At 38.8% G+C, this 27,911-nt stretch overlaps 3 protein-coding genes across 3 annotated transcripts in view; 1 reads left to right on the top strand and 2 right to left on the bottom strand.

The window, feature by feature from the left end:
- Positions 1–555, bottom strand: part of LOC122971759 (collagen alpha-1(XII) chain-like) — a 59,191-nt gene extending 58,636 nt beyond the window's left edge. The window contains exon 1 of the mRNA XM_044338499.1: positions 470–555. Coding sequence (XP_044194434.1) covers positions 470–512 — 43 coding nt within the window. The 5' untranslated portion in view covers positions 513–555. The remainder of the gene's footprint in view (positions 1–469) is intronic.
- Positions 1–27,911, top strand: part of LOC122971137 (microfibril-associated glycoprotein 4-like) — a 750,976-nt gene that overhangs the window by 330,057 nt on the left and 393,008 nt on the right. The gene's annotated exons all lie outside the window — the stretch shown is intronic.
- On the bottom strand, positions 9,573–24,947 carry LOC122971128 (phytanoyl-CoA hydroxylase-interacting protein-like). The gene is made up of 6 exons (XM_044337653.1): positions 24,791–24,947; positions 13,962–14,158; positions 12,696–12,870; positions 12,352–12,469; positions 12,081–12,261; positions 9,573–10,980 (listed from the first exon to the last, which is right to left on the bottom strand). The coding sequence occupies exons 1-6, from the start codon at positions 24,849–24,851 to the stop codon at positions 10,606–10,608; spliced, it is 1,107 nt and encodes a 368-aa protein (XP_044193588.1). The 5' UTR covers positions 24,852–24,947; the 3' UTR covers positions 9,573–10,605.

Consider the following 27,911-nt stretch of genomic DNA (forward strand, 5'->3'; position numbering starts at 1 on the left):
AATTTAGGGCATTGTTTTGTAGAACCTCTTCCAACTCGCACCAAGTGCAAAAGCTCCTATCTGCAAAATGATCCAGGAAAAGTGGGGAAAAACCTCCTATCCGCACTTTGCAAGGCACTAATATCTAGTCGGTATTGTTAACACATAATATATTATGTATTGAGTATCCCTAACAAATAGCATTCTGGAAGAAAACAACAAGTGACGGTCACATGACCGACAAACACAGCCCGAAGACGTCCGTAGGATTTTACATTTATATGCTTTGAATTTTCATTATTAGATGATGAACACATGAATTATTGGTTAGTTATTAGAAGTTAAAGAGATAAAACTCATTACAGCAAGTATCAGAACTTTTACTGAACACACTTCACTACATTTTACTGACCATGTTGACTTTTACTGCAGTTTTCAAAGCTGCTGTTTGACTTGAACTCAGTATTTTTACATTACAGAAGAGTCTTACCTGAGCTCCACAGCAGCAGCAACAGCATCAGCAGGTGATCCATGTCCAGGTAGACGTCTGTCTCCGTCTCTGTGTCGTCTCTCTCTGCTCGTCTTTTGGACTCATCGTGTCTTTTTATGTTAATCAGATGTAGTGTTTCCCAAAATCCTTTATCTCATCATCAGCTTCATGTGGTTTCTGACAGGAAGCTGCTGGCAGAAACGGCTCTGAGCTGCTGTAAGTGACTCAGTGAATCTAACCCAGCAAACATTTGTTGGACAGTGATGTTGTGTCCCTGACCAAAAATGGTTCTGGTTGGACTCCAAAAACAGCAACATGTACATGAAAGTCAAATCATGAAACTCAAGTCGAATTGCTTTTTAGTGGACATGTGCACATATTTGGAATATAGATATCCATGTGTAAGTGTCAATTTCTCGTTCTAGTGATTATCAGCTCTGGTCCAATATTGGTTTAAAAACTGTTGTGAGCAGATGTCACAGGGTGTCGACCTTTCCATGTTCAGTAAAACTCCACCTGGACGTGACTTTAAAAACACTTCAAATCCTCAGTTTCACTGCAACTCATCTATTGGTGTTCTGTTTTTTATTTTTCATACAAAACCCTTTTAAAAAATTCTTAAATTGGTTGAGAGCAGATTGTCCTAGAGGGACGTCCTCTCTCCGTAGAATCAACATCATTGGGCATCATACATTTTTAATAGTTTAGCAATGGTGTGAGCTTTATCTGGGTTAATAAAAGTTTTGAAGGGTTTATTATTGAGTCACATATCTTCATACCTTTGGTAATTTATGATTGATATGAGCAGAGTGTCACCCTGTCTCTTGAGAATACACACAGTTCACCACGAGGGTTACTGAGGATGAGCTGATCGCTGAGTTTGAAAAGAAACAAGACAGAAATGGTGCAAAAATAATGTTGTTGGGTAAGTTTGATTTTAAAGTTTGCTCTTATGTTGGCATGTATGTTCTATAATGCTCATATTGATGAAACATTCAGTGATTTAGAACCTCTGGTTTCCTCACAGAGTTCAGACAAGGACAGTTTACATCCTGGAGTTAGCATTAGCCTGCTACAGCTTCAGTGGAAACTGGAGCAAAGTGCATTGGAGCATATTAAGGTGTTAATCTGGACATACAGGATGTATAAAGCTGCAGAATGCAAACTATGTAAACTTTAGTTGAATAAGTCTGAAATGGTCTCTGTCCTACAGATAACCGATACCCCTTGCTGGTGTGGATAAAGCACCGACAGACGGCTGTCCACTACCTCTGACTTAGGTATTGAAGGTAGTTCCCAAAATCTACACGCACGACCACCCGGGCCTTGCTTAGGGAACCAGAATTCAGACTGGCTTCTCTACTCCACCAGCTGTCGCCGAACCACTACCAACAGGCCTATATAGTCAAGTATGTCCTGACAGCCTGGGTCACGACGAAATGTGTAGGTGCAATAGGTGTTGGAGGTTTGAAAGTACTGCAGGATGGCCCATTAACAGGACATCATCGGAGGAGGCCCACTCTGTCGGTCGAGGGCACTCGCCCAGTTTTATAGGGCAGCCTCGGGCCCTGGATCTAACAGTTAGTCAATTAGACTCCTAATTATAAACCCTCAACCTAATATTGTATTGAAATCCTACCTCTAACACATATGCACAACTGTATGTTAGCATTAGTCACTGAACCTGAAAGAATAAGCCAAGAAATGTCACATACATTAGTCATGTCCATGTGCACAGCTCTCGCATCTGTCCAAGTCACGGGTGTGAGCCATGAAGGAGAGAGATGACGATCAGCTTGCTTAGGTGTCTTTGATATGCATTGTTTTAACAGCCTGTCAACTTCCTGATGCTTCAGTCAGCATAAGCTGTCACGTCCTGTTCTGTTACACTCTCCAAAATAGCTGACAAAAATGTCTCTAAACTCACTCTGGTACCGAGTGAGGCTTTTCAGGTCATTATTCCATAATCTACAACATCCCGCCTTTCAACATGAGCTGGAAACCATAAGGCAATCAAGATTGCTGTGACTCTCCAAAACACAAATCCAATTATCATAAATTTGAGTCTGATTTTTAAGAGCTGAATTATTGGGTTTTGTTGTTTCTTGTCCTCAGGTTCTGGTCTGGTCTCACCAGGTATAGACACCGGTTCGAGGCCCTCCATTGCTCCCTCTCTAGCCCTAGTTTCACTAACAGTGTCAAAGACATTGCAATGTCCATTTTTGGGCCAATGCCAATGTTTGAAGTCAAACTGCCATCAGTCAAAACTTTGTCATTTTTCAGCTGTTCGATTTCTGCTACTTCAAGAGTGACCTCTTTTCTGTGTGTAGCCATGTCCTCATAGCCCAAGTTTGTGAATTCTGTCATCCAGTCATAATGTGGCATTTTTAAGTGTTGTGGCAGTTGAGGCTTGCGTGTCTCAGTCAGAACGTCAGATGCATTGTACAATGTTCTAAACTGCAGTCTCTACAAAGCAGCACTCTTGCTCCTTCTCTTCCCCACATCATATTATCTTATGGTGTATGCATCGAATTCCCATCAGGAAGTCGTGCAGGTTTCTCGTGGTTAGGGCTGTGCCACCTAACTATTGCACACTCTCCTTTACAAAACATGCATTCACCAGGTGTATAAGATGACCACTCCAAAGGTTCCCAGTGCTTCTTTCTGAGGTATCCCTGTTTTGCCATAGCCTCTCCTTGGAGGCCTCTGCCAACCATATGTGACGCCTTGCCTTTCCCTTGGGCCAGGACTAACAAAACCTCCGACTGTATGAGCTCATGTGGTCTGAGGCAAATTCCTCAGAAACTGGTGCAACACATTATGTTAATTTGTCCCCGACTTTAATTAATAAAATAGCTTAAAGTAGGCCTGAAAGTGGGCCTGAATAGAGTTTGCCTCGGCCACATATAGTGGAACTTTCAACACCCTCCCTTGGCCAAAGCATACTCGAAAATCAGAGAGTGGAAGTCTGTGGTTAGTGGTGGCATTGGTCAGAGTGATAGATAGCATAAATGTGCCACAAAGATGTTGGGAAAACCAAATGGAGAATTATTATACCTCTTCAGCACCGCCCGGTCCTTCCGACTGGCGGCCCCTTCGCAGCTACCACCTGTGTGACTGTGATCACACGTCAGCATAGTCTCTTGGTTGAGACAATACCTCTCCTACTATGAACCAATCAATTGTCTACTTAGAGGCATCAGCTGGGTTTATGCAACTTGTGTCGTCCTTTCTGCAAAACGCCAATAACAATGAAAAGTAAAATAATCAACATAAGAAAATCTTCAAACAGTTTATATCATTATATAATTGACATGTAAAATGTAAAATCTGAAATCTGAATCATGATCAACTTCAACCATAAAGGGTATGTCTACTTCTGCCAAAAAGGGATATATCATTAAACATGTAGGCCCTACACGTCCAACCAATATACTTATCAAGTTTCTAGCTGCCAAAATCAGAGGTGTCAAACTGAAAGTAACAACACTTCTATTTTTCAAAGAGCTTGGTGTTACAATGACATATTGGAAAATAGTAAATAAGACTTGGCTCAAGATTTCATCGGTTTGCAGGTTCCTGAGGATAAACGTTGTCATGGTTTGATTAACTTTGCATGGTGTGTAGGGAGTCTCTGGTTTCAATTCCATCATCAACTGTGGAAAATATCATGAACAATAAATCACACATAGTTCTTAACATTAAGTGTATCCGTCCGTTCTTAAAATTTAACAGCTGTCAGACACGTCTCCAAGGAGGAACACCCAGGGCGTATGTGTGAAGCCTTGAGCCAAACCACAAAATTGCATGACAACCGTTGCTAGGTCTAAAGAGGAAGTTATTACATCATAAAAATAGACAGTGAGGATTGAGAGTTTCTTTTAATCTTTAGCTCACATATATAATAATAATGTTAGTTTGAATGTTTTAATGATCCTCCACAGGAAAACGATCATATATGATTCACATCATTCTGTTAATTTCCTGCAAATCGAGAAACAAATCGTTAGTACGTGTCAGACGTTGAGCTTGACACCTGACCTTTCTTCGACAAAGACAGAGACTATTATGGCATATGACGCGCATCGACTGCCATATCAGTTTTACTCCAAACCATAATAATTTAGCTATGAATTTGGTCAGAATCCAAATGAATTTGCCTACGCACTATAGGTTGAGACAAGCCTAATTTATGCAAAATGCCGAGGGCAACTGTGACCACAATGACAATAAACATAGCCAATAAGGCCCATTTGAATTTGTGAAAGACAGATAAGAATTTCTGCCATGCATTCTCAAATACTCTGCTTACAGAGTCAATTGCTGTGCGAGCTCCTTCCACTACTTTGTTTTTAACTGTATTAGGTGTGCCTCCAAGTTTAATGAAGGTGTCATAGGGTTCCAAATGTAAATTTTTCCAGTAATTGAGGCTTGACAATGTATTCTGAAATCAGAAGTACTCATAGGAGATCATTTCAAAAGCCAACTTTTCCAAATGAAGACTTCCAACGATCATAAGTGGCCAAGTCAGACATAGCACACCAATCTTCAGTCATAAACTCCTTTTTACCTAGCATAAACTCCTGAGGAGAAAGTGTATGAGGAGCATGATAATCCAAAAAACCCGCATATGGATTTTTGGCTTTGCTCGATGTTCCTCCAAACCAAGAATCAGTAAACAAATCCATAGATAATAATTCCAAGCATTTTTTAAAGATGGATCATTGCGCATTGTTGTTCGATAAATTCTTTTAATTTAAGACCTTTTTAACATGCATTCTTCTCTATCTTGGCTAGGTTGCTCTCCTGGAATTCCTGAGAACAGATGCCACTTCTGGCCAATTTTCCCAATTACTCTGGATTTAACAAAATCTTGGGTCAGAGTCTTTTGAGCTTTCCATTCCTGTCGTGGATAATATTGGAAACGATAACATTGTTTTTTACTTTCTTCAGTACAAGTTCCTGGTCCATAATAGTCATAAATGGCTTGAGAATTTGAAGTTTAGGCCCCATTATAGCTGAAATCATTTCAAACCTGCTTTTGTTCTTTGAGCTAAATGGCTAGCAGTGTCTCTAGCATAGCCTACATGTCCTCCTGTATAGAGGGAAAGCCATCACATCATGACAAATGTTATCACTTGATCAGTGGATTGAAAACATTGTTTTCAACCAACCATAATGGGTACGTCTAGTTCCGCCAAAAAGGGATATATAAAAGGGATATATATATGAGCCAAACCACAAAATTGCATGACAACCGTTGCTAGGTCTAAAGAGGAAGTTATTACATTATGAAAATAGACAGTGATGATTGAGAGTTTCTTTTAATCTTTAGCTCACATATATAATAATGTTAGTTTGAATGTTTTAATGATCCTCCACAGGAAAACGATCATATATGATTCACATCATTCTGTTAATTTCCTGCAAATCGAGAAACAAATCGTTAGTGCGTGTCAGACGTTGAGCTTGACACCTGACCTTTCTTCGACAAAGACAGAGACTATTATGGCATATGACGCGCATCGACTGCCATATCAGTTTTACTCCAAACCATAATAATTTAGCTATGAATTTGGTCAGAATCCAAATGAATTTGCCTACGCGCTATAGGTTGAGACAAGCCTAATTTATGCAAAATGCCGAGGGCAACTGTGACCACAATGACAATAAACATAGCCAATAAGGCCCATTTGAATTTGTGAAAGACGAATAAGAATTTCTGCCATGCATTCTCAAATACTCTGCTTACAGAGTCAATTGCTGTGCGAGCTCCTTCCACTACTTTGTTTTTAACTGTATTAGGTGTGCCTCCAAGTTTAATGAAGGTGTCATAGGGTTCCAAATGTAAATTTTTCCAGTAATTGAGGCTTGACAATGTATTCTGAAATCAGAAGTACTCATAGGAGATCATTTCAAAAGCCAACTTTTCCAAATGAAGACTTCCAACGATCATAAGTGGCCAAGTCAGACATAGCACACCAATCTTCAGTCATAAACTCCTTTTTACCTAGCATAAACTCCTGAGGAGAAAGTGTATGAGGAGCATGATAATCCAAAAAACCCGCATATGGATTTTTGGCTTTGCTCGATGTTCCTCCAAACCAAGAATCAGTAAACAAATCCATAGATAATAATTCCAAGCATTTTTTAAAGATGGATCATTGTGCATTGTTGTTCGATAAATTTAATTTAAGACCTTTTTTAACATGCATTCTTCTCTATCTTGGCTAGGATGCTCTCTTGGAATTCCTGAGAACAGATGCCACTTCTGGCCAATTTTCCTAATTACTCTGGATTTAACAAAATCTTTGGTGAAAGTCTTTTGAGCTTTCCATTCCTGTTGTGGATAATACTGGAAATGATAACATTGTTTTTTACTTTCTTCAGTACAAGTTCCTGGTCCATAATAGCCATAAATGGCCTGAGAATTTGAAGTATAGGCCCCATAATAGCTAAAATCATTTCTCATCATATTCCTAATTCCCCATATGAATTTGAATAAGCCTTTTTCCTGTTGAGTGACTGTGTCTGTAATCACTTTTTTCCTAGGAAAGTATTCTTGAATCAGATTTAGAAGTGTGGACCACACATATCTAGGCTGAATAGGCACTAGAGATTGTAACCTAAATGTAGGTAGCAACTTTGGTTTAGTCAAATTTGTCCAAGTCAATGGCTCTCCTGTTTCCTCTGTAGGGACGGATTTAATGTTACCGGAATCATTCAAAAATATTCAATTAGAGAATTGCAGCCATGTGTCACTCAAGACTTGTCGGGCTTTAAGTTGCCAACATGTAGTTTTAACAGGAATCATTGCGTAACGGACATATTCCAATTTCAAAGATAAGGTAGTCATGTTCAATTTTTGATAAGTCACCTGTATGTCTGTTGGATCACCCATAACCCAAGTTTGTCTTTCATGGTCAGAAAGAATAAGCCAAGAAATGTCACATACATTAGTCATGTCCATGTGCACAGCTCTCGCATCTGTCCAAGTCACAGGTGTGAGCCATGAAGGAGAGAGAAGACGATCAGCTTGCTTAGGTGTCTTTGATATGCATTGTTTTAACAGCCTGTCAACTTCCTGATGCTTCAGTCAGCATAAGCTGTCACGTCCTGTTCTGTTACACTCTCCAAAATAGCTGACAAAAATGTCTCTAAACTCACTCTGGTACCGAGTGAGGCTTTTCAGGTCATTATTCCATAATCTACAACATCCCACCTTTCAACATGAGCTGGAAACCATAAGGCAATCAAGATTGCTGTGACTCTCCAAAACACAAATCCAATTATCATAAATTTGAGTCTGATTTTTAAGAGCCGAATTATTGGGTTTTGTTGTTTCTTGTCCTCAGGTTCTGGTCTGGTCTCACCAGGTATAGACACCGGTTCGAGGCCCTCCATTGCTCCCTCTCTAGCCCTAGTTTCACTAACAGTGTCAAAGACATTGCAATGTCCATTTTTGGGCCAATGCCAATGTTTGAAGTTAAACTGCCATCAGTCAAAACTTTGTCATTTTTCAGCTGTTCAATTTCTGCTACTTCAAGAGTGACCTCTTTTCTGTGTGTAGCCATGTCCTCATAGCCCAAGTTTGTGAAAAATGTTCATTGTGCTATTATTGTTCTTTTTTAATGCTGACAAATAATGAAAAACAGACAATAGTTTCATACAGTTTCAACAGTGGTATCAACCTTTAAATTTACACTGCAGGCCAAACATCCTCATGGAGTCTGACACAAGGAGAGACTGAGACACTGAAGCCCACAGGAGAGCTTCAGATCCTGGGTAACCTTCATCAGTCCCAGAGAGAGCTTCTGCTTCTGCCCCCCCCCGCTACCACCAGACTACTGAATCCTCTGCTGCCGTCTTCCTGATAGCGACTGATAGATTGATATTTATTTTTCAAATGTATATCATCCAAATATCTGTACCATTTGAGGATTTTTTGACAAAATTGATTGTTATCAGGGTTGAAAACAAATTTGTGCTAAAAAACACAACAACAAAAAACTCATAAAGATTGGTGTAGAATGGAGCAAGTAGAACCCTTAGATGTGCCTTTTAATTGTTGATAGAAATCGCCTATAAAGGAGAAGTAATTGAGCTTAAGGACTAAAGAGGCTAAATGACAAGTGAATTCACTGGGGGGGGGGGGGGGGGGGGGGGTCAGTTCGATCCTGAAGATAAAAGCCTAGAGCATCTCGTCCTCGCTCATGGGATATGTTGTGTAAAGGCTTTCCACATCTAAGATAACAGTGTCCCCAGGTAGATCTTTCATTTCTGAAATTTTATTAATGACATCGGTGGAATACTTGATATATGATGGAAGAACATATGGCTCAATGAAATAATCAACAAAATTAGACAAGGGCTCCAAAAGAGAGTCATTACTGGCTGTATATTGCACCCACTGGGTCTAAATGAGGATTTCAATATGAATGTTTTGCTATGAATAAATTATAATAAATATTTTATATTCTATGTTATATGATGGCTGTAGCTTTATGTTTACATAGCACTGATCTCTGTTGTTGCTTATTCTATTTTGTTGTGTTGTGTATATTGTAAATTTTGTAAATTCAGTGTTTTTAGTGTTTTCTTGACCGTCTCCATAGACACTGTATCTTTAACTTGTAGTCTATATCCAGGACTACAACTCCATTGATGTTTAGCCACACAAGTGTTCTGCATTAATGAAGTGATGTTCTCTCTGCCCTTTGTACCGCTGCATTTACTTGCTACCTGTTCATGCCTTGAAGAAGGTATCTGACCAGAAGCTCGCTATTGAAAAGGTTCTTGCACAGATTTGAGTGTGTCAATGCTTTTTTTTGTGAAACTTGTTAGAAATCTTTGTTTTCATGCAGCTGACGTTTGTCTCTATGTCTGATTAAGGGTAAACACAGAAATAAACCACCTGGATTAACTATTGTATTGTCCTATTGTATTATTTTCTTGATCATTTTGTTTTTTGGTCCAGAAAATGGTGAAAAATGTTGATCACTGTTTCCCAAAACCCAACATATTCAGTTTACTGCCATAGAAACCAGAATATATTCATATTTGAGAAGCTGGAATCAGAGAATTTGGACATTTTTTCTTTAAAAAATGACTCCAATAGTTGGCAACTTATCAATTAATCAACTAATCATTGCATCTCTACTTCTGTACTAGCTTCCTCATTGGACTTTCTTAAAAAAGAAAAATCAACAGAGTTCCAGGGATTTACTGTCCATATTCTAAAAAAGATTTAAGAATTAGCATTACCTACCATACTGGATATAGGAAGTTGAAACCCATGTGATTTTAACAAAGTTAGTAATTAATTTCTGAGCACACAAAAAAAACCTACAGCTCCACTGAAAGTTTACCAGCATAGCAGCGTGCATACTTGTGTAAACATACTTTGTTTCTTCCATGACCATAATATCCAGCTTTCTCTTCTTATGTGATTTTTTTCAACTTTTCATCCGTTATCTGTCTAAAGACAAATGTTCAGTCGACTCCTGCTGTTATTACAGACACACAATTAATCTGTTAACTCACTTCATGCTGTCGAGTTGTGACATTAAAGCCTGATGGTCTGGGACTTATGGGAAATTTTGTTTGTTAAAGGCCAGTAAAAACAGAATGAATGTTATTTAATATTTCTTTTTTTTAAATTTACCATTTTAATCTGTTGGCTTCCCTCTGTCTCATTAGACAATGGAGCGCCAAGAATTAGTCTGTGGTTGAGTTGCAGCGCCTGCTGTGGCTAAACAACGCAATTCTTGAGTGGCAGTCTCTGTTGCAGTTTCTGCAGGTGTAGTCCACACCCGACTCTGTGGGTGCTGATTTTTTTAACCAAAATTTGACCAAAATTTCTGGTTTCATTCATTTCATTTTCCGTCACACGCACTCGATCACTTATGTGTAACTATGGTGCTATGAATTGTGGGTGACCACTGTGTAATAATATAAAAAATAAAATAGAACTTAGTTAAGTTAAAAAAATAAATGTATTGCCTCCTTGCTAGTCAGTCATTGCTAGCATCTAGCTAGCCAGTTGTTCCACAAAGAGTGGAAACTAAGTTAGTAGCTTGTTAGCTACCTTCCAGTCAGTGATTAGCAGGTTAGCTGGTTATCAGTCAGAAATCTGGCTAACGTCCCACGCTAATGTTGCAGATCTTGCAGCTGGGATCTTTCTTGGCATTGACGGTGGACAGGCTCATGAGCTGGTGCCCGCTGATCTGTGCTACCGTTCCCGAAGACAGATCCACTGGCTCCGTGTAGATCACCTCCAGTATGACATCCTGGGCGTGATGGAAAGACAGCAAGCCGCCATCTTCCTCAGTGCAGGTTAGGAAGCAGTTGTTGGATCTGTCCAGGGCCGGTAACCTTCCTTTACAGAAGGCGTCTCCTTTGGAGCCGTCAGGAGCCAGGACTACAATAACGTAGTGATACGACGTGTACATGCAGTAAAAATCCCCAAAGTAGATGTTGGTATTCCGGTTGAAGAGGATGTCTGCTTGGATCTGTGCAAAAACAAATATACACAATGCATTGGTTGTTAGTTTCCTTGGTGAATAAGTGGAAAAGTATGTGTAGATTGTTTTATGACAGCAGAAAACCAAAACTTACTATTAGTATTACATTGTCTGCTTCTACTAGCACTATTGTAACACTAAGTACATTAACATTAACTAAGAGGTCAGGAAGCACATGGAACACTAACAGATTCAGCATGTTGGTCAGGCCACTGACAACAGTGTGAACATTTTCTGTGAAGCTGCAATACATTTCTGGTTTATTTAATGATTTCCATTTGTGGTGGCATTATCTCCTCATTTATTTTTGACAGACCTGTATGTTTATTTGGGTTGTGCTGTTTGAAATGATAAAGAACAGGAGCTTGTCTCTCAAGATTTGATAACATTACATTATTTAAATGTATGTGCAAAATGTATTGTAGATTTTAAGTGGGCTCCCAAGGTTTTATTTGCTGTTGCAAAATTTAGTCACTAGGTGACAGCACTGAGTAAGTTCTCCACCAAGTGCATTGTGGTCTTGGTCTCTTCTATCTATCTATCTGTGTTTGTCCATACAACATGAAGATTTGCATAGTGGACGGTGCTGTGAATCTGGCTTATAAAGAGGCCGGTAAATATGCACTGGATGCTTTGATTTAGACACTGCTGGTGTTAATGTCCTGGAGTTTTGGTGCAAGCCATTGACCCCTGAATTTCCCATGTGTGGCAAGGTAACATGCATAAAGTCTCAACCATGCAATTGTAGTTTGTAACTAATGAAGTGGTACAGGTTTTTATTACCCTCGCTGACATGGGCAGATGAAAATTGATGAAATTTATGTCACCGGACCCTCGCAGCCATGTGGAAGCCATGTGAAACCATGGACTTAAGTATAAATGGGGCACATCTAATGTACCTGAATGTATTTGCACAGTAAAGATATTAAAGATTTACAGGTTTAAAGGTTCAGACTTATGTCATTATTTATTATTATTATTATTATTATTATTATTGTTATTATATACTTAACACTACAGGTAATAATGTCATTAGTTTCCTCTCAGAGTATCAGTTAGTCTGAATAATGTTTTCATGTATGCTGTACCTGGTAGCGGTAGGGTCCATATGGGGAGTCCTGGGGGGGTTTTCCTGTGTTGAACTCTGTGTTGCAGCTGAAAAAGATCCCCTCCAGTTTGCCGCTGATGGGTGACCCGTGGCTGCCACTGTTGTCTTTAACCGCTGGCAGCATACGGCAGCACTGAGCGTCTCTGGAACGATAAGAGGGGCTGTTCACAGCACACACACACAGGGGTTAAAACACACCTGAACACATGCAAAGTGTGTGACTTCAGTGAAGATAGAGGACACACACACACCTGGCTTGCTGGAAATACTCCTTCTCTTGGTTCCGGTAGAAGACGGTGAACGGCAGCATCCTGCTGGCGATCACCTCAGCTTTCTGCAGCAGCTGGTTCAGATGGACTGTGGAGTAATCTGGAGACACATGAACAGTATATGCATCTGAATGTCTAGACATTACACACCGAATAATTCAGAAAGACAAAAAGAAGAGCAGCTGAGGATTTAAATATTAAACTCGCTAACACAACATTTACACTGCAATAGAGAGGGTAATCTTCATTCAGAGACCACTGTGGTAGTGTCAGTGCATGAAAAGTCCAGAGAACATGGATCATGGACTGTGAGTATTATGTTGGACCTGCTGTGCAGAACTCGATGATTTCGCTCCACTGAGAAACAGAATATTCTCCGTCTGGTTGTTTGGAGGCTGTTTGGACGGACACGGTGTACTCTGTCCGAGGGCTCAGGAACCAATGGCCTCTCACCATCATCGGCAGGGGAACCGCCTTCGCCACAAGCTTAGTCGGCACATCCTGAAACACAGAGCAAAGACACCAGCAGCTGCAGAGTATTCTGAGTGTTTTCTCACCTGCCTACAAATTCAGTTTGAAGATGATTTAGTATTGAGCGAGAATGCCGCAGCTGGCAGCCATTAAATGGGCTGCGATGTAATCCTTTAAGCAATAGCACCCCGTCAATGACAAGCTCAGGTTGTTATTATAAGTGTCGGACAACATCATGGAATCAACCATACAGAGAAATAAAATGTTTTTCTTTATCTTTCGCTTGATCTGGTCTGTTCGCTGTTGTGTCTAACCAAGTCAAGTAATAAGTAACGCTACTCAAATTAATACATGAAACAAATAGAAATGTCATATTTCTATCACATTTTCACACTTTGACTGCCGCTAATCACAAGAAATGCATCAATTAATAAAACAAGCAAATTAAAAATTGAATTTTTTGCCTGAAAATGTAGCACTAGATATACTACGCTAGGCCCTGTGTAGGCAGTAGGCTTTAGTGGTCTCTAGATGGTCATGAGGATCTTATGGAGATTTATGAAAGTTAAATAGATTTCATGGAGCAGGCTTTTGTGGCCAAAGGGTCAGTTTGTTTGAGCAGCTGATAACAGAACAGAAAAGAAAAGATGTCTGTAAAAACTGGAACACATTCAGTTTGTAGATTATAATCTTTTTTAAATTATATTTAATGACTATATTTTCAACACATACTTTATTTCACATATTTCTTGGCAAAATCATTTAAAGGGGGAATCTTTTACCAACATTACATAGTAAGACACTGGTTTACAAGTGAGGTGACACTGCAGTGATGGCAGCTCGTCTACTTCCGCCGATAACCTGGAAACATTATCACTCATCAAGAAATAGTTCCTGCATGTAACAATCAAGGAAACAGACGACAACACCAGAAATATTTGAATCACTGAAAAAAAATCAGAGATGTGGTTGGTAATGAAGAGGACTGAAACTTTGTGACTCTTTATTTTTCCACAGAGGAACTGAGTCAAACAGAAAAAGCTAAAAGATCAACATTAGTTTAATCGGACTCGGAGGATGATTTTTTCCCTCTTTTCCCACAGACATTATGTCATACCAACCTTGTGTTTGAACTTGTTGCATTCCTTGTTCTCCTTCTTGTTTAGGTCGATGAAGTAGTGTGTGATCCTCTCTCTGCCTCTGCTGTCCATGTCCCAGCTGATCTTGAATGAATCACAGGTGATGTTACTGATGTGGATCTGCTGGGGAACTGGCAGGTCGTCCAGATCCCCGATGCCGCTGTCTGCAGACTCTGTGCCTGGAAAACAAGAGTCGGTTTGGAGCCTTTTAAAACCCATGAAAACTCACTTACATATTTAAACATACAGACACTCATTTACACCTGTACATGATTCACTGTGGTAGCTGTAAAATCTGTATTTTGTGAGCTATTTATCCAATTGTGACATGAAGTCAGATATGTGTTTTTGTAATTAATAAAGTGGATGTTTCTTGTGTTTTTTGTTGTACATTAAACAACTTTACCCTCTTTCTCAACTATTCAGATGTGGAAAATGTGAAAGATTGTGCTTTTTTTTCTTAAAGAGGACTCCATAAGAGACATAAAAACCTGCATGTATCATATGAAACATATTCATCACATGTGGAACACCGTTTCTCATTTGAAATGTAAGACATCACTTGTGAAAACAACAATTTCACATATAATGGTAAGTTCACATAGGCACAGATGGTTGTAGATATTTCACATGTAAAAACATGAATTTCACATTTATTTTTAACTATAAAAATGAAATTTTAACAGAAGTATTTTATGTTTTTGTAAGTCATGTCACATGATGGAATTTATTTATTTCGTCTTTGAACAAAAAGAGAAGGAAGAGGGTGACAAATATACAGCCTCGGTGCAGCCATGTGAAGCACTGGAGCTTCATCTAATTGTTGTCAAGATATTTTACTCTGAACCGTAAAAGTCAGACTCATGAAAAGAGGAAAAGTCAGTAGGATTCATCTTCTGGGGAACAAAATTTTGACAGCAATCGATCAGATCGTTGTAGAGATATTTCAGTCTGGATCAAAGTGATGGACAGGTGCTCAGTGTATCCCGCAATTCATCACGGTCTAAAGCTCAACACCTGTTTAGATGTTGATGGCAATGTGACAATAAGCTGGTTTTAGGACTGACAATAATCTAAATAATTGGAAATAAAAAACACAATATCTCTGGTCCTGTTGCATCAATTTTGATCATTTTTCCTTCAGTATTTAGAGAAATAAGTTCCTTGACAGAAACCATTAAAATAATATCATGCTATGTCTCTTTCAGGTGCAATATTTTACTCTAATGTGATTGTAATTATAATTCTGTGAGCTAATTCTTTGAGCTTGATTGAGCCATGTGTTTGTGTGAGTGATGGGAGCTCTGATTAAACTCAACACAGCGACAAGAAATACATCACAAAAAGCAGGAACCTGATGCCTCACAAATACTGCAAGTGTGGGTGTTGGGACGGAACCTAAGAACCTTTAAATGTGATTCCTTTAAACACGAGGTTACTAACTTGCTTAAAGACTTGCAGCTAAACGTCTGTCGCATGTTGTGCTGCAGCAAAACGACTGCAGCGGTTCAGAGATTAAGTTTGTATCCAACCGCTGTGAGGGACGAGGCTGACTGATGATGTAAGAAGATTATGTCACAGGCTTTATTAACTCTGCTCATGTCAAACAGTGTTTGAGGAGGAGATAGTGCTGCTTTTTATCATCCTGAAAGCACAGTGAGGGATTAACCCATTGAGGGTCAGACTACTTTGACCCTGAATCACATTCCACATCAGATCCGTGTCACATACCATCAAACTAAAAGACCCGTTCCTATCGACTTCTGTGGAGTTTCTGACCTCTAGTAGCATCAAGTCCTCCAAACGAAACGAGCTGATAAGTGGTTTGATCATGTGACTCCAGAACAACACTGAGCGTTTTCTAATCTGGTGCCTCCATCTTTCCAAAACCGTTAGGCCGGAGATATACTTGCTTTTAACTACACGTTCATGTGCGCATGATGGCTTCCTCGAGTTCGTTTGGAGCTTTGGTTGTACACGTCCTCAGAAATTAACACGAGGTGTCCGCAAGAGGCAATACGCACATGAACAGTAGGGGCAGTATGGGGACGTGACGGGGTCAGGGGTTAGTCGGCATGAAAGCAGCAACAACAATGGCAGAAAGTTTTGAAGACAAGTTAACAGACCAAGTCTGCAATTACTCGCATCTGTACAATGTGTCATCGTCGCTGCACAGTGACAAATATGCTTGAATTAACAAAGTAGATTTGATGTATTGATTGGGACAGTGTGCAGTTTTAAACATTAAAGATGCACTGCACCGGAGTTAGCACGAAGCTAATTTGCATCCGTAGTCCCCCACAATCAAAACACACAACAGCACAACAACAAACAGTACAAAACAACAAAAAAAACACACAGAACAACAAATACAAAGCTACACAACACAGCACATCACATAAACCCACAATGTCAATTAGAAATTAATAATATAAACTTGTCAAATTAAAACTCTGCGAGTGTCTCAGTGTTTGTTTTTTATATCATGCTTCTTCTTCTTCTTTGTGTTTTTTGGCAGATTTTACATCATGCAAATCCAGAAGTTATATTTATATCCTTAGTTCCCTGTTGTGCCCTCTAGTGGAATCCTTGCAAAGTACAGAAGCAAGTTCATGATGCAGAAGCGAGTAAATCTCCTGCTTTACACATCAATGTTAAAAAATAATGACTTTTTATGATGTGACAACGCTGTGGTTCAGGTCTGGTTAGGTTTAGGCACTAAAACCACTTGGTTTTGGGTTTGGGCTGGTACATCCTGAAGACAGGAAGTGTAGTGTGGTATGACATCATCGTGACATCACACGTGGCAGATGAACAACACAGAATGAACACAAGATGTGACTTTATTCCTTCAACCAGTCAAAACACAAATCGACATATTCAATAAAAATATGATGACTTTATCTTTTTCCATTCAAAGTTAATGTGAAAAAGATTTATTTGTATTTCTTCACATAACAATGTCTGAATCTTTGGTGCTTTAGTGAAAACAAAGTTTCTGGAATAGAAAATAGGGTTAAGTTGAAAGTAACAAGGTGATTTTCTCCGAGCTCAAGCAAGTGTGATGTGTGTAACTGCGTCAGCACCAAAATCAGGTGGACATGTCGTTACTGTCACTGAGTTTCAACCACAGTAAATAAATTCACCCAAGCGAGGTGTTTATTGTTTCATGTGTCATAGTCAGGATCATTTGACAGATTATTTGATACTTCAACACATCCTGAAGTTTGCCATGTCAGCGTTTTTCAGTGTAGAAGTGATTCAGATGTAACTGTCAGGAGTCACACTGTGTGTTACAGCAGACTCTACTCTGACAGTTTCCCAGGAAGAAGATGAGGAACGTCTGGTGTGTGTTGAGACATTCATGCTCATCCTTCCTGGTGAAGTGAAAGTTCACCGTCTGTTTTGTCTTGTCTCAACAATCGACAATGAATCATGAAAAAAAAAATGTTAGTAATACAGCAAATGAAATGTGTTAGTTTTACAGTTATAATGTTAAATTTTCTTTAAAAATGATACTGTTCATACTGTTATAAAACATTTGATGAAACTGAAAAATGGAAATGAAATTTAATAATTTTTACTTAATTTAAATTAATTTTTTTAATAATATTTTCTTTTAAGATAAAGGACATAATCAACCACGGCAGTGTCAGATATCTTTAATAAAAACGAAATATCTATAATTAAATTTTAAATCATTGTTTTAAAAAAGTATCAATGCTCAACCTCCGTTCAAAGTCAAATTATACCAAAGTTGTTCAACATTTCTACAAAATATCAGCTGGTATTGACAGACCAACATATGAGCTATTGATCACAGTGAAAATCAGTTTCTGTCTGTGACATTATCCTTAAAATGACGTTTATCTGAAAAGTGTTACTTTCATAGCAGCTACTACAGTGAAGAGGTAAACCTCAGACGTACAAGTTGCAGGAAATGTTTTCAGGATAATTTAATGTGAAAACAGCAGTAAAGGATTTCTCTCTTTCACCCTGCTCTGAGTCAAACTTGTGTTTACCCCTCTCTGTTTCTTCCTCTGTATTCATCTCTTTTCTCTCCTCTCCCTGTGTGTCTCTTCATCCCTCCCTCCTTGTATTCTGCTCTCTCCAGAGTTCGGGGTCAGTGGACAAAAGGCTTCAGTCAGCGGAGACACAGAGACCTCGCAGGCTGAACAAGGAGCCTGTTGAAAAGGAGAAGGGACAGAGGACGGTCTCAGGCTGCCTTCAAACTGCAGCACAAACTGTCTTCATTCAGATATGTTTCTCACTACGACTCACGTCTGATGTTTCCCAGTCAGTGTGAGCTGGAACAGGAAACAAATTAAAAATAACTACAACAGAAAAATGGAGAGACAATTATAATTTTCAGAAAGGTCTGGACCAGAAATTAAAATGACAAAATTTTGCAGCAAGTTAAATTAATTTGAATGAAATCGCTGCAGAATATTCACCTGTTGATGTAAATTGACAAATTTTTTGCATCAAGTTTGTAATTAAAGTTTTTTTAATTACTTTTTCTATTTATACCACACATAATTGAACAGAAAACCACTTACAGAAGATCAATGAAAAATAAATAACAGAACAAACAAAGACACATTGAGTTTGGTGCTGTGGACCAGTTGAAAGCCATCATGACAGAGTTGACCTCTGAGAGGACGCAGAGTCCAAAAACAGAGGAAGCTGTTGTAGCTTATTAGCTGTGTCGCAACATTAACTTTTATTGAACATCCTGTCGGAATAAAAAATGATCCACAACAAAGAGTTTACACTCATTTATGAGACAGGAGTCCATGGTAGTGACTTGTCTTTTGAATAAACTGAACATGGTTTGGGTTAAAATACACAGTTTTTCCGGTTCCATAACTAACTGACCACCGCCCAGCCCAAACCTGCATATATGAGAGTCAGCTCATATAGACGTCATTTGAGCTATTTCACTTTCTCTATGATACATATTATAGGGCTGTGCAATATGACCCAAATCTCATATCCTGATAACAATACCTATCTCGCACATAAATTTGGTAAATTACACAAATAAAGACTCATTTTTAGTCACTGTCTCTTTTCCACTGCGGCGGGGCTGGATCCTCCGTGTGTTTGCGGTGCAGCAGATTAGAGACAGAGCAGTGGGAAGTTGATGAGAACTGAACTCGTTATGTTACTGTAAGTGCAATAAAAGCTTCGTGAGTAAAAGGCAAAGAAGAGTAATTTATCTACGTAATCCACGATAGAGCAAAATATGACACAACAGGCATTTTTCTCTCGTCACGATATATATTGTCATATCGCACAGCCCTAATATTGTAGGAATGTTGATATGATGCCCATTAAACAATGAAACGTACAGATTCAACATATCCGTGGTTTGCAAAAAATGTGCAATGCCAACATTTTATTCTGACAACTGGGCTGATTACAAAATGTCTGCAGAATATTCAACCTAATAATCTTAAACAAACTGATAAGAAGCTCTCTCACAATGATCATTAATTAAGGCTTAAGAGACAAAACAGATGTAACAATCCGCTTCTTTCCTTCATATTGTTTCTGCACATAACGTCTGCAAGCACTGTGGCTCTTTCTGTAATAGTCTGAATAAAGTAATAATGAACACGTACACCTCTGTCTGGGTACCTAACAGACCGCTGAAGCCAGAGATGTCTTTAAATAACATTATTTTTACTTTACAACTTGACTCATTTTTAAGAGAACACTAATTTTTCTCGGTGCCATTCACAACTACCAACTCCCCTCCACCTACAAACATTAAACACACCAGAGGACAAGAAAACAGAAGCAGAGAGCTCTCCCGCTGGCCTTCCTTCCTCCTCCCTCCTCCTCCTCTTCTCTCCATCCTGCCAGTGAAAGGAGGAGGTGAAACATCTATTCATCTACCATGGGAAGGTAATTAGCCTCAGTGATGTACCGTGACTCTGGAGATTCACCAGACTGAAGCTGCTGCCAGATTCTGGACCACGACGAAGAAGAAGAGGCAGGAAAACTGTTCACTCACTAGAAACTGATGAACCTCTTCACCTGTCACATTAATTATTATTATTTATTTTAATAAGTAAAACCAAGGTGCATCATTCCATCTAAATATGGATCTGTTTACTATTTACTGGAAAAAATAGAAGAAATCCTAAATAAACAAATCTAACCGACATTATGGGACTGTGAGAAGAATATAAATGTCAGCTGTATATCACCTCAGATGTCCCGGCATTGATGCTAATTAAGATTAATGAACACCTAAAGCATCCTTTGAGTGCTGTGTATGAACATATGAACATATTATGTTAGAAATTCAAACATCTAACTGATAAAACTATAAAACGTTCTGGTGAATTGACACCTGGAACAAATTTGTAGAGAAAAAGACATTCATGTATGGACGAAATACAAAACACTAAAATAATTGAAAGTTATTTCTTAAACTTTGGTTCATCTATAAAAAACAAAACAAATTTCCTCCATTGTTTGCATTTTTGGAGAATTTTACTTTTTTACATCAATGTTGGTTTACATGAAAATGAACAACTTACTTCCCAAAATAAGACATGAAAATCAACTGATGTTTGTTAGAATCAGCAAAGACGTTATTTTAACTCTATGACTATAAATACCAACTGCTTTAAATTCACTGCTGTTCATTTATCCCACAGACACTTCATGACAGAGACTATTCATACCCAAACCTCAGCCTCTGTTACATACATTTTTATACATATATGTTTATATTTTTTAATTTTAATCCTGTATTTCTTTTTCTAATGGCTATTTCTAGTCGTGTGTACAAATAATTCCTGAACGCTGCTCCCGACCTCAGACTTGACCAACTCCCCCCTTCTGAAGTCAGCAGCGATCCAGGTTTTGTTTAAATAAACGTACTAATTAAAACTTATGACATCAACTTTTACACAAAAAAGATGACTTTCTATCGCAGCATTAGAGCACAGCGGCCTCTTGACTCATTCAGTGGAGCAACACCAGCATCCCACTGAGGTCACCTTATGTGTTTCCTGAAGTTTAAGTCCTGCTTTGATCCAACGTTATCTGTAGTTTTAGCACTTTTTGGGTTTCATATTCTCTGGTGTTTCGGTTCTGGTTCTGTCCAAAGTTCTATGGCTGTGGTTTGATTCAGTATTTTGTTGTGCTTAAGTCCTGTTTTGGTTCAATGTTCTGTGGAGTCTTAGCCCTGGTTTGGTCCAGTTTTCTTTATATGACCACCCATGTATATAACATTTTTAACGCAATGACCAACATATTTCCAGAGATGAATTGGTTTATGAGTGTTTGTTCATTCCTGATCTTTGTAAGTCTTTAAAAGAAATGTGCCTCTCATGGAGACTGAAAAAACCTGAAACCTGTTCAGATCAGATTCTAAAGACTTAAAGCCTCTTTTATGTGTTTCAGAGTTGTATTTTAATTTCTCTCCCAGCAGCCCCAGACTTTCTCTCTCGCCTTTCATCGCTCTGTTCTGTCAGTTTCATTTACATTCACATTCAAATCACAGCACAGCAACCAAACATCAACCGCATTTACTTAAAGGTGCAGTGTGACGGCCCCTGCCCCTAACCTACGTTAAGTGTATTGATGCTGGTGTGGTAATGAGTTATTGTTATATTCTTGTGTCCATAAAGGTATCTGGGAGAATGTGGATGTGGCAGCCAGCCGGATTCAGAGCACCTGTTCCTAATGCTGCCAAAAGATAAAAGGCCAACTCCCAGCGTTGTCCGAGCTCTCTCTCTCACCTTGAGTCATTCCAACCATGATTCTAGTTTTGTTTTTACTTCACACATTCACACCTACATGACTGATGTTACTGACTGACACACTCTATATTTGCAATTATTTCCTCAGTTGTTTACTTTATTATAATAAATATCTTTAATTTACTGTCATCCGTTGTGTCCGTTCCCACATTTGTCATGGCCTAGGAGCATCTAACAGAACGGACTTGGCAGAAATGGAATATAATATTCATAAGTATGTTTTAATTAGTGTATAATCACCTGAAAATAAGAATTGATGTGTTTTCGTTACCTCAGAATGAGCCTTTATATCTACAAAGGGAGCGGGTCCTCTTCCATGGAGCCCACCATGTTGCACCGCCATGTTTCTACAGTAGCTCAGAATGGACAAACCAAACACTGGCTCTAGAGAGGTCACCACAAGATGCCGCTTAGTCCTACACTCTGCACCTTTAAAGTCACCAAACTGCACCTGATTTTCTCATGTCGTTACTGGTTTAATTAATTAATTAAGTTTTTTGATGCTGGAGGAGGATTTTCCACAACCTGGTAACCCAAAAGTTATTATAATGCTTATATGTGATCTTTTAAAGCATTAGTATATAATTTATTAACTGTTAATAAAGCCATTAATCATTAATCTGACTTCAGACTTCAGAGTAGAACCTTTATATATAACACAATATATGATTTTATCTGCTGACTGTCTGCACTAACTGACTGAACAGTTTCAATGTGTGTTCTGACTTAAATTAATATCAGGTGTTTAAATTAACAACTGATTATGTGCAATCATGTAGGTTTGGAAACATCAGCAACTTTCAGAAATGAAGTGAGAGATCGATCATGTTCTTCAGACAGCAGGAGGGGTCGGGGAGGGTCTGCAGGAACCCCAAAGCTTAACAGTTCCTGTGAACTACGACCCCTCACTTCCTCTTAACGAGACAAACAAATGAAGCTGATGTAAAACGGCCAAACTCACACTGCCTGAGCCTGACGCTAATCTCTGCTAATCTGCTGCAGAGTCTGTTAGCTGCTGCTCTGCTCAGAATAAAGCCTCAGATCATCCTCAGTCATCTGCGTTTGTTCAGCTGCTGGCATCATGAGGAAAATATCAAAACGACATTAAAAAGTGAAAACGCAGATGTGACACTCAATATCCAGAGATGTTTTGTCTTCTGGGGAAAACCACTGATTTTCTTTAGAAAATTTAAAGTTAAAGCATCTGATAAATAAAAGTTTCAAGTAAAATGTAAAATATGATTGATGGATGTCAAATAACAAGTTACTGGTTTTAGTTTCTTACTGGCATGGAAAAGGAGACACAGGAGAGCTTCAGATCCTGGGTAAACCAGTGAGTCCCCAGAGTGCTTCTGTACTCTGCAACCACAAGACTATTGAATCCTTTGCTGTTGTACCAAGTGTTATCTCATCTGGAGGATGAAGTTTTAGTTTCCTCTTCAGACTAATTGAGTTTTTGGAGGCCAGACATCAGACAGCAGCTGTTTGTGTGAATCTCAGCGCAGCAGGATTCATCTGAACAACAGAACCAACAGAGCGGCTGGTTTCCTCCTCGCTCTGGTTCCCCTGAACGCCTCAGTCACCTCTACAGCAACATCCAACAACAGAAAAGTGACACACTGAGATGAAAAAAAAAAACGCTCCGTCTCAGGACCACACTTGTGGTATCTGCGAGTAGTCAAGTCTCTCTTGTGTGACGTATTTCCAATAACTGCCACAGTCCTCGTTAAGACTGCAGAGTGTGGAGGTTTATCAGAGCTCACTGGGACACTCTTGGTTAGAATGATACACTGACAATTGAGTCCAGATGATTTGTTTGGAAAAATAAGCAGAATCAACCAAACAGTGTTACAGTTACAGTCAGATGAGTAAGAAAAAAAAAACACATTCAGGAGCTGAGAGATGAAAAACAAAAAAGTTATGAAAGGTTATGTTATCTAAAAGCATGTGCATCTAATTTACATGAAAGAGACAAAACATAATATCAACAATACCTCCACAGTAAATTATAGATCCGTGGTTTGATCATGTGACTCCAGAACAACACATAGGAGCGTTTTCTAATCTGGTGTCTCTATCAGCAGGATGACATCATCTGTCTGTGTTTTATAAAACCTTTAAACACGTCACTGTTAAACAACAGCGCTGTGGTTCAGGTCTGGTTAGATTTAGGGAAGGATGATGGTTTGGGTTAAAGTGATCACTTTGTTCAGGTTAGAGAAACATGTGGTGGGTTAAAGTTACTACTTCCTTAAAGTTAGACCACCTTCGTTGTCATGGCTACAATAATAACCACAGGATTAAAGGTTAGAGGAGGATCATAGTTACGCTTTTTAAAAAACTGTCCTGACTCGCGGTTGGAAACAGGAAATGGACAGCATCTCCAAAGTAAAGTCCACTGTTGGGTTAAAGCCTCCATCCTCCCTCCTCCTCTGAATGAGGGAATCTGTCCACATATATCAGAGGAGAGAATATTACAGCCTACAGTAGGTGATGTTACACCGTCAGCTGCAACACAACATGATGCTGGACAGAGAGACACTGAGCTGCTGCTTACAGCTGCTGACACGTAGAAGCTGCTGATTTGCTGAATGAAATCAAGTTGGTCCCAAAAAGAGGTTTATAAGCAGCAGAGTTTGCTTACTTTTTTCTGGTTAAATGAAATAATCAAATCTATTTTATTAATTGCTATTAATATTCCCCCAAAATCACACTGAAATTGATCATCAATCAAAGATAAGGCAGAAAGGAGGCAGAACTTTTATTATAAAGTACCAGGTCAGGTATTATTTCCAAACATGAGCTATTAATGTTTCCTGATGATGTTTTTTACAGTAACATTTAGAAACACAGACAATGACTTTTTTTTATCATAAAGATAATTTTTAAATGTGCATTTAGCTCAAAATTGTCTGGTTAAAAAGTTCAGACTGGGCTTTTATGTATAAAAGTCTATTTATGGCTCCATTCAGGCTGTTAATAGGTTAAAATGATTTATGCAGTGTAGAAATAAAAGCACACACTGACCTTCCCTGTCACACAGCTGCAGGCTTGGACTGTTCAGGCTGCTGTGAGGAAGCTCCATCATGTTTACATCCACGAAGAAACAAAGTCGATCACAGCGTGGTGACAGCAAAACTAAACGTCAAAGAAAACAACAACAACAACAACAACAACGAGCTGTAGATCATCAGTTTAACAGCCAAACGGTCAGGTTAAGTCTGACCACTGCTCTCTCTCTCTCTCTCTCTCTCTCTCTCTCTCTTCTGTGACATCACAAGGGGAGATGGGAGGAGGGAGAGACTTCAGATGTTTTGGGGTCACAGTGACTGACATTAAACACATCAACAATGTTAACAAAGTTCAGAGTTGGAGCTGCAACGATCAGTCGATCAACAGACAACTTTTTTTATTGTTTATTGTTCCCTCTCCTTTTCCATGTTAAAATAAAATACATAAAATCAATGTTTGCACTTCTGCTACATACAGTAAATAATATAGCTACAACATTCAACTATAAGATAAAACTACATGAAGACATACAAACATCAAAATAGAATTTCAATGGGTTGACAAGCGAAACAAAAATAACATCAGTTCATAGACACGCATATTTCAAAGAAATGAGAAAAAAAACACGTTTTGACGGCATCATCTGTGGATTAAAACATAATGTCAGGATGAGGAGGAGGGATTACAGGCAGGACTGGAAAGTGAATTAAATCGGCGTTTATGTAAGAAGATTAACTAGAGTCCAGCTCAGGAAACACACACACATCTGTGCTTCTATTCTTATGAGGACCTGCAATGGTTACATCTCAATTTCCTTAATTGCATCCATGTTTTCCTCACTTACATTTGAGTGACTCCTACTGACGACAAGAGGAGAGGTGCAGGACGAGATGTGAGGAGGACAGAGGACATCTGAAGTGATGTGGGTCTTTAATAGATCTGTAACAGCCTTCACAAGGACAGACTGGATTGATTTTTGGGTCAAGTGAGGAGAGAGGAAAGATCAAATTGGGATGTACCCAAGGGCGTAGGTTTGGTTTCAGAAGCGGAAAAAAATGTGAATATCAAAGGATCAGATTAAAACCTGCCAACAGCCCAGAGTACCGACCAATCAGCTCACTGGAGAAACATCATCATCCCTACAGGATCCTGACAAAGGTCCTGACTTTACAATAAAGTCACCAGTAATAAACAGCAATGGATTTTGTTACATATTTCATCTGTCCACTTTGGTTTTTATAACAGAGCTTCTAACAAAGGAAGGACAGTTCACAACACTAAATACATATTTTTTTATTTTTACAGGGACAATGCACATTAATAAACATCACTGTAAATGTACCAGTGTCAGCAAAAAGGTTTATTTTCAACTGTTGTTTCTTGGCCAGATGTTAGATTATCTTTTAAAGGATAAGGTTGGTTATATTCTATATTCTTCTTGTGCAGAGACAAACCAACAATGAACTGATCTAGTAACAAGCATTGTGTATAAGCCTGATATATCTTATTAAAAACATGTCAGTGAGTCACATCACTGCACTGGGTGACATGTTCCTTCATCATGAAGAATTTGGTCACGTTAGTTTGTTTAGAAACGGCTCCAAAGACTAATAACAGCATCACGTTTTCTGTCTCCAGAGAGTAGTTCTGTGTGAGGCAGACGCCACTGAACCGCTGAACTTTGTACTACATTATAAATATCTCAAAGAATTTCAGGTGACAGAAAGAGCAGAGTTCACCTGAAAGGATCATATCCATCTGTTGTCCCTGGCCAGATGTTATATAGGAAACATAAAATTAGAATAAAAATGACTATAAAATTAAATTTACACAACTTAATAATACACACAGACTAAGACAGTGCACATCCTGCAATCAAACTATGTCACGACACAATACAGAGTAGTTAACATCAATACATAGTAAGTTAAGAATCATGCAAGGAAAGGATCAATGAAAGCAGACAACAGGAAGGCAGCAGAGAAAGGCGACTAGTGTTCAGATGTTCACGTTTGAGTGAAAAGTGTTCATTTCTCTAATGAGTGCTGGTAGTAAAACCTTCCTTTAATGCTGTTACAGAAAATGCTGACTGACTGAGAGCACTTCTTTGAATAGGAATGATGCTATAAATTAGATTTAGAGCTGGTAAGTTTTAAAATTTTGTAATGCCATCAAAGTCTTGTACAAAGGCCCAGCTTCATGTCTGCAGTTCAATAATTACATTATTTACGCTTCATGTGAATGACTTAGCCCAAGAAATCAAGCAGGTCAGTCTAGACATATTGATCCATGATATGAACTTAAGTGTTCTGTTATATGCTGTTGATATTGTTGTTTGATAAATGTTAAATAGTATGAGTTTATGTGTTGGGGGCTTTTAAGGATGCCCCCGACAGTAACGCTATCCAGAATCCAGCCATGAGGTGCATCAGTTTACTGTGAAGCGGCTGGTTGAAGGGACATGGGATGAGAGTCATGTCTTGTAAAACAGAGAGGTGAAATAGTGAATTTGTGTTCAGTTACCAGAGGGAAGACTAGATCTATAAGGAACAATGGAATATTAAAATCTAATTGACAGAGAAGGCAGAGGTCCCTGTGTGATCCATTAAGAACTGCTACTTGGCAGCTGAGGCAGGCAGATATAAAGGTATTCCTGAAGAGTAACGTCTACATGTTGTTTATCTCGCTGTTGTCTGTTGTCCTTTGTACAGTGACTCCAGGAATTATTAGTTTTAAAAGATTCAATCAAAGAATCTGATGTGATGAGTTGGCTTTTTAATGTGGAGATTTTTGTTTTGGAGAGATTTACATAAAATGTCTGACAGCTAAGACAGAGAACACTGTATCCACCATAACAGGACACTTCTGTCACGAAAACTCAGTGTTTTAAAATGTTCTCTTCAAACAGTGAACCGATGGAAGAAGCCGGCAGTGTTACAGATTGTATGTCTGTAAAGCGCGTTAGTAATGATGGATAATGCTTTGGCGCCTTCTGCTGGCACAAAGGTGAAAGTGCATGGTTTATTTGCACTGACGATGGGAGGACATCCATTTAGAAAAGGTTAGACCAACCAACCAGAAGTTGATGTTCACATGTGTCCTGGATCACCATGACAGCACACAACCAATCATGAAA

Source organism: Thunnus albacares, chromosome 20 (genome assembly GCF_914725855.1).
Source record: "Thunnus albacares chromosome 20, fThuAlb1.1, whole genome shotgun sequence".
In the NCBI taxonomy this organism is placed as follows: Eukaryota; Metazoa; Chordata; class Actinopteri; order Scombriformes; family Scombridae; genus Thunnus; species Thunnus albacares.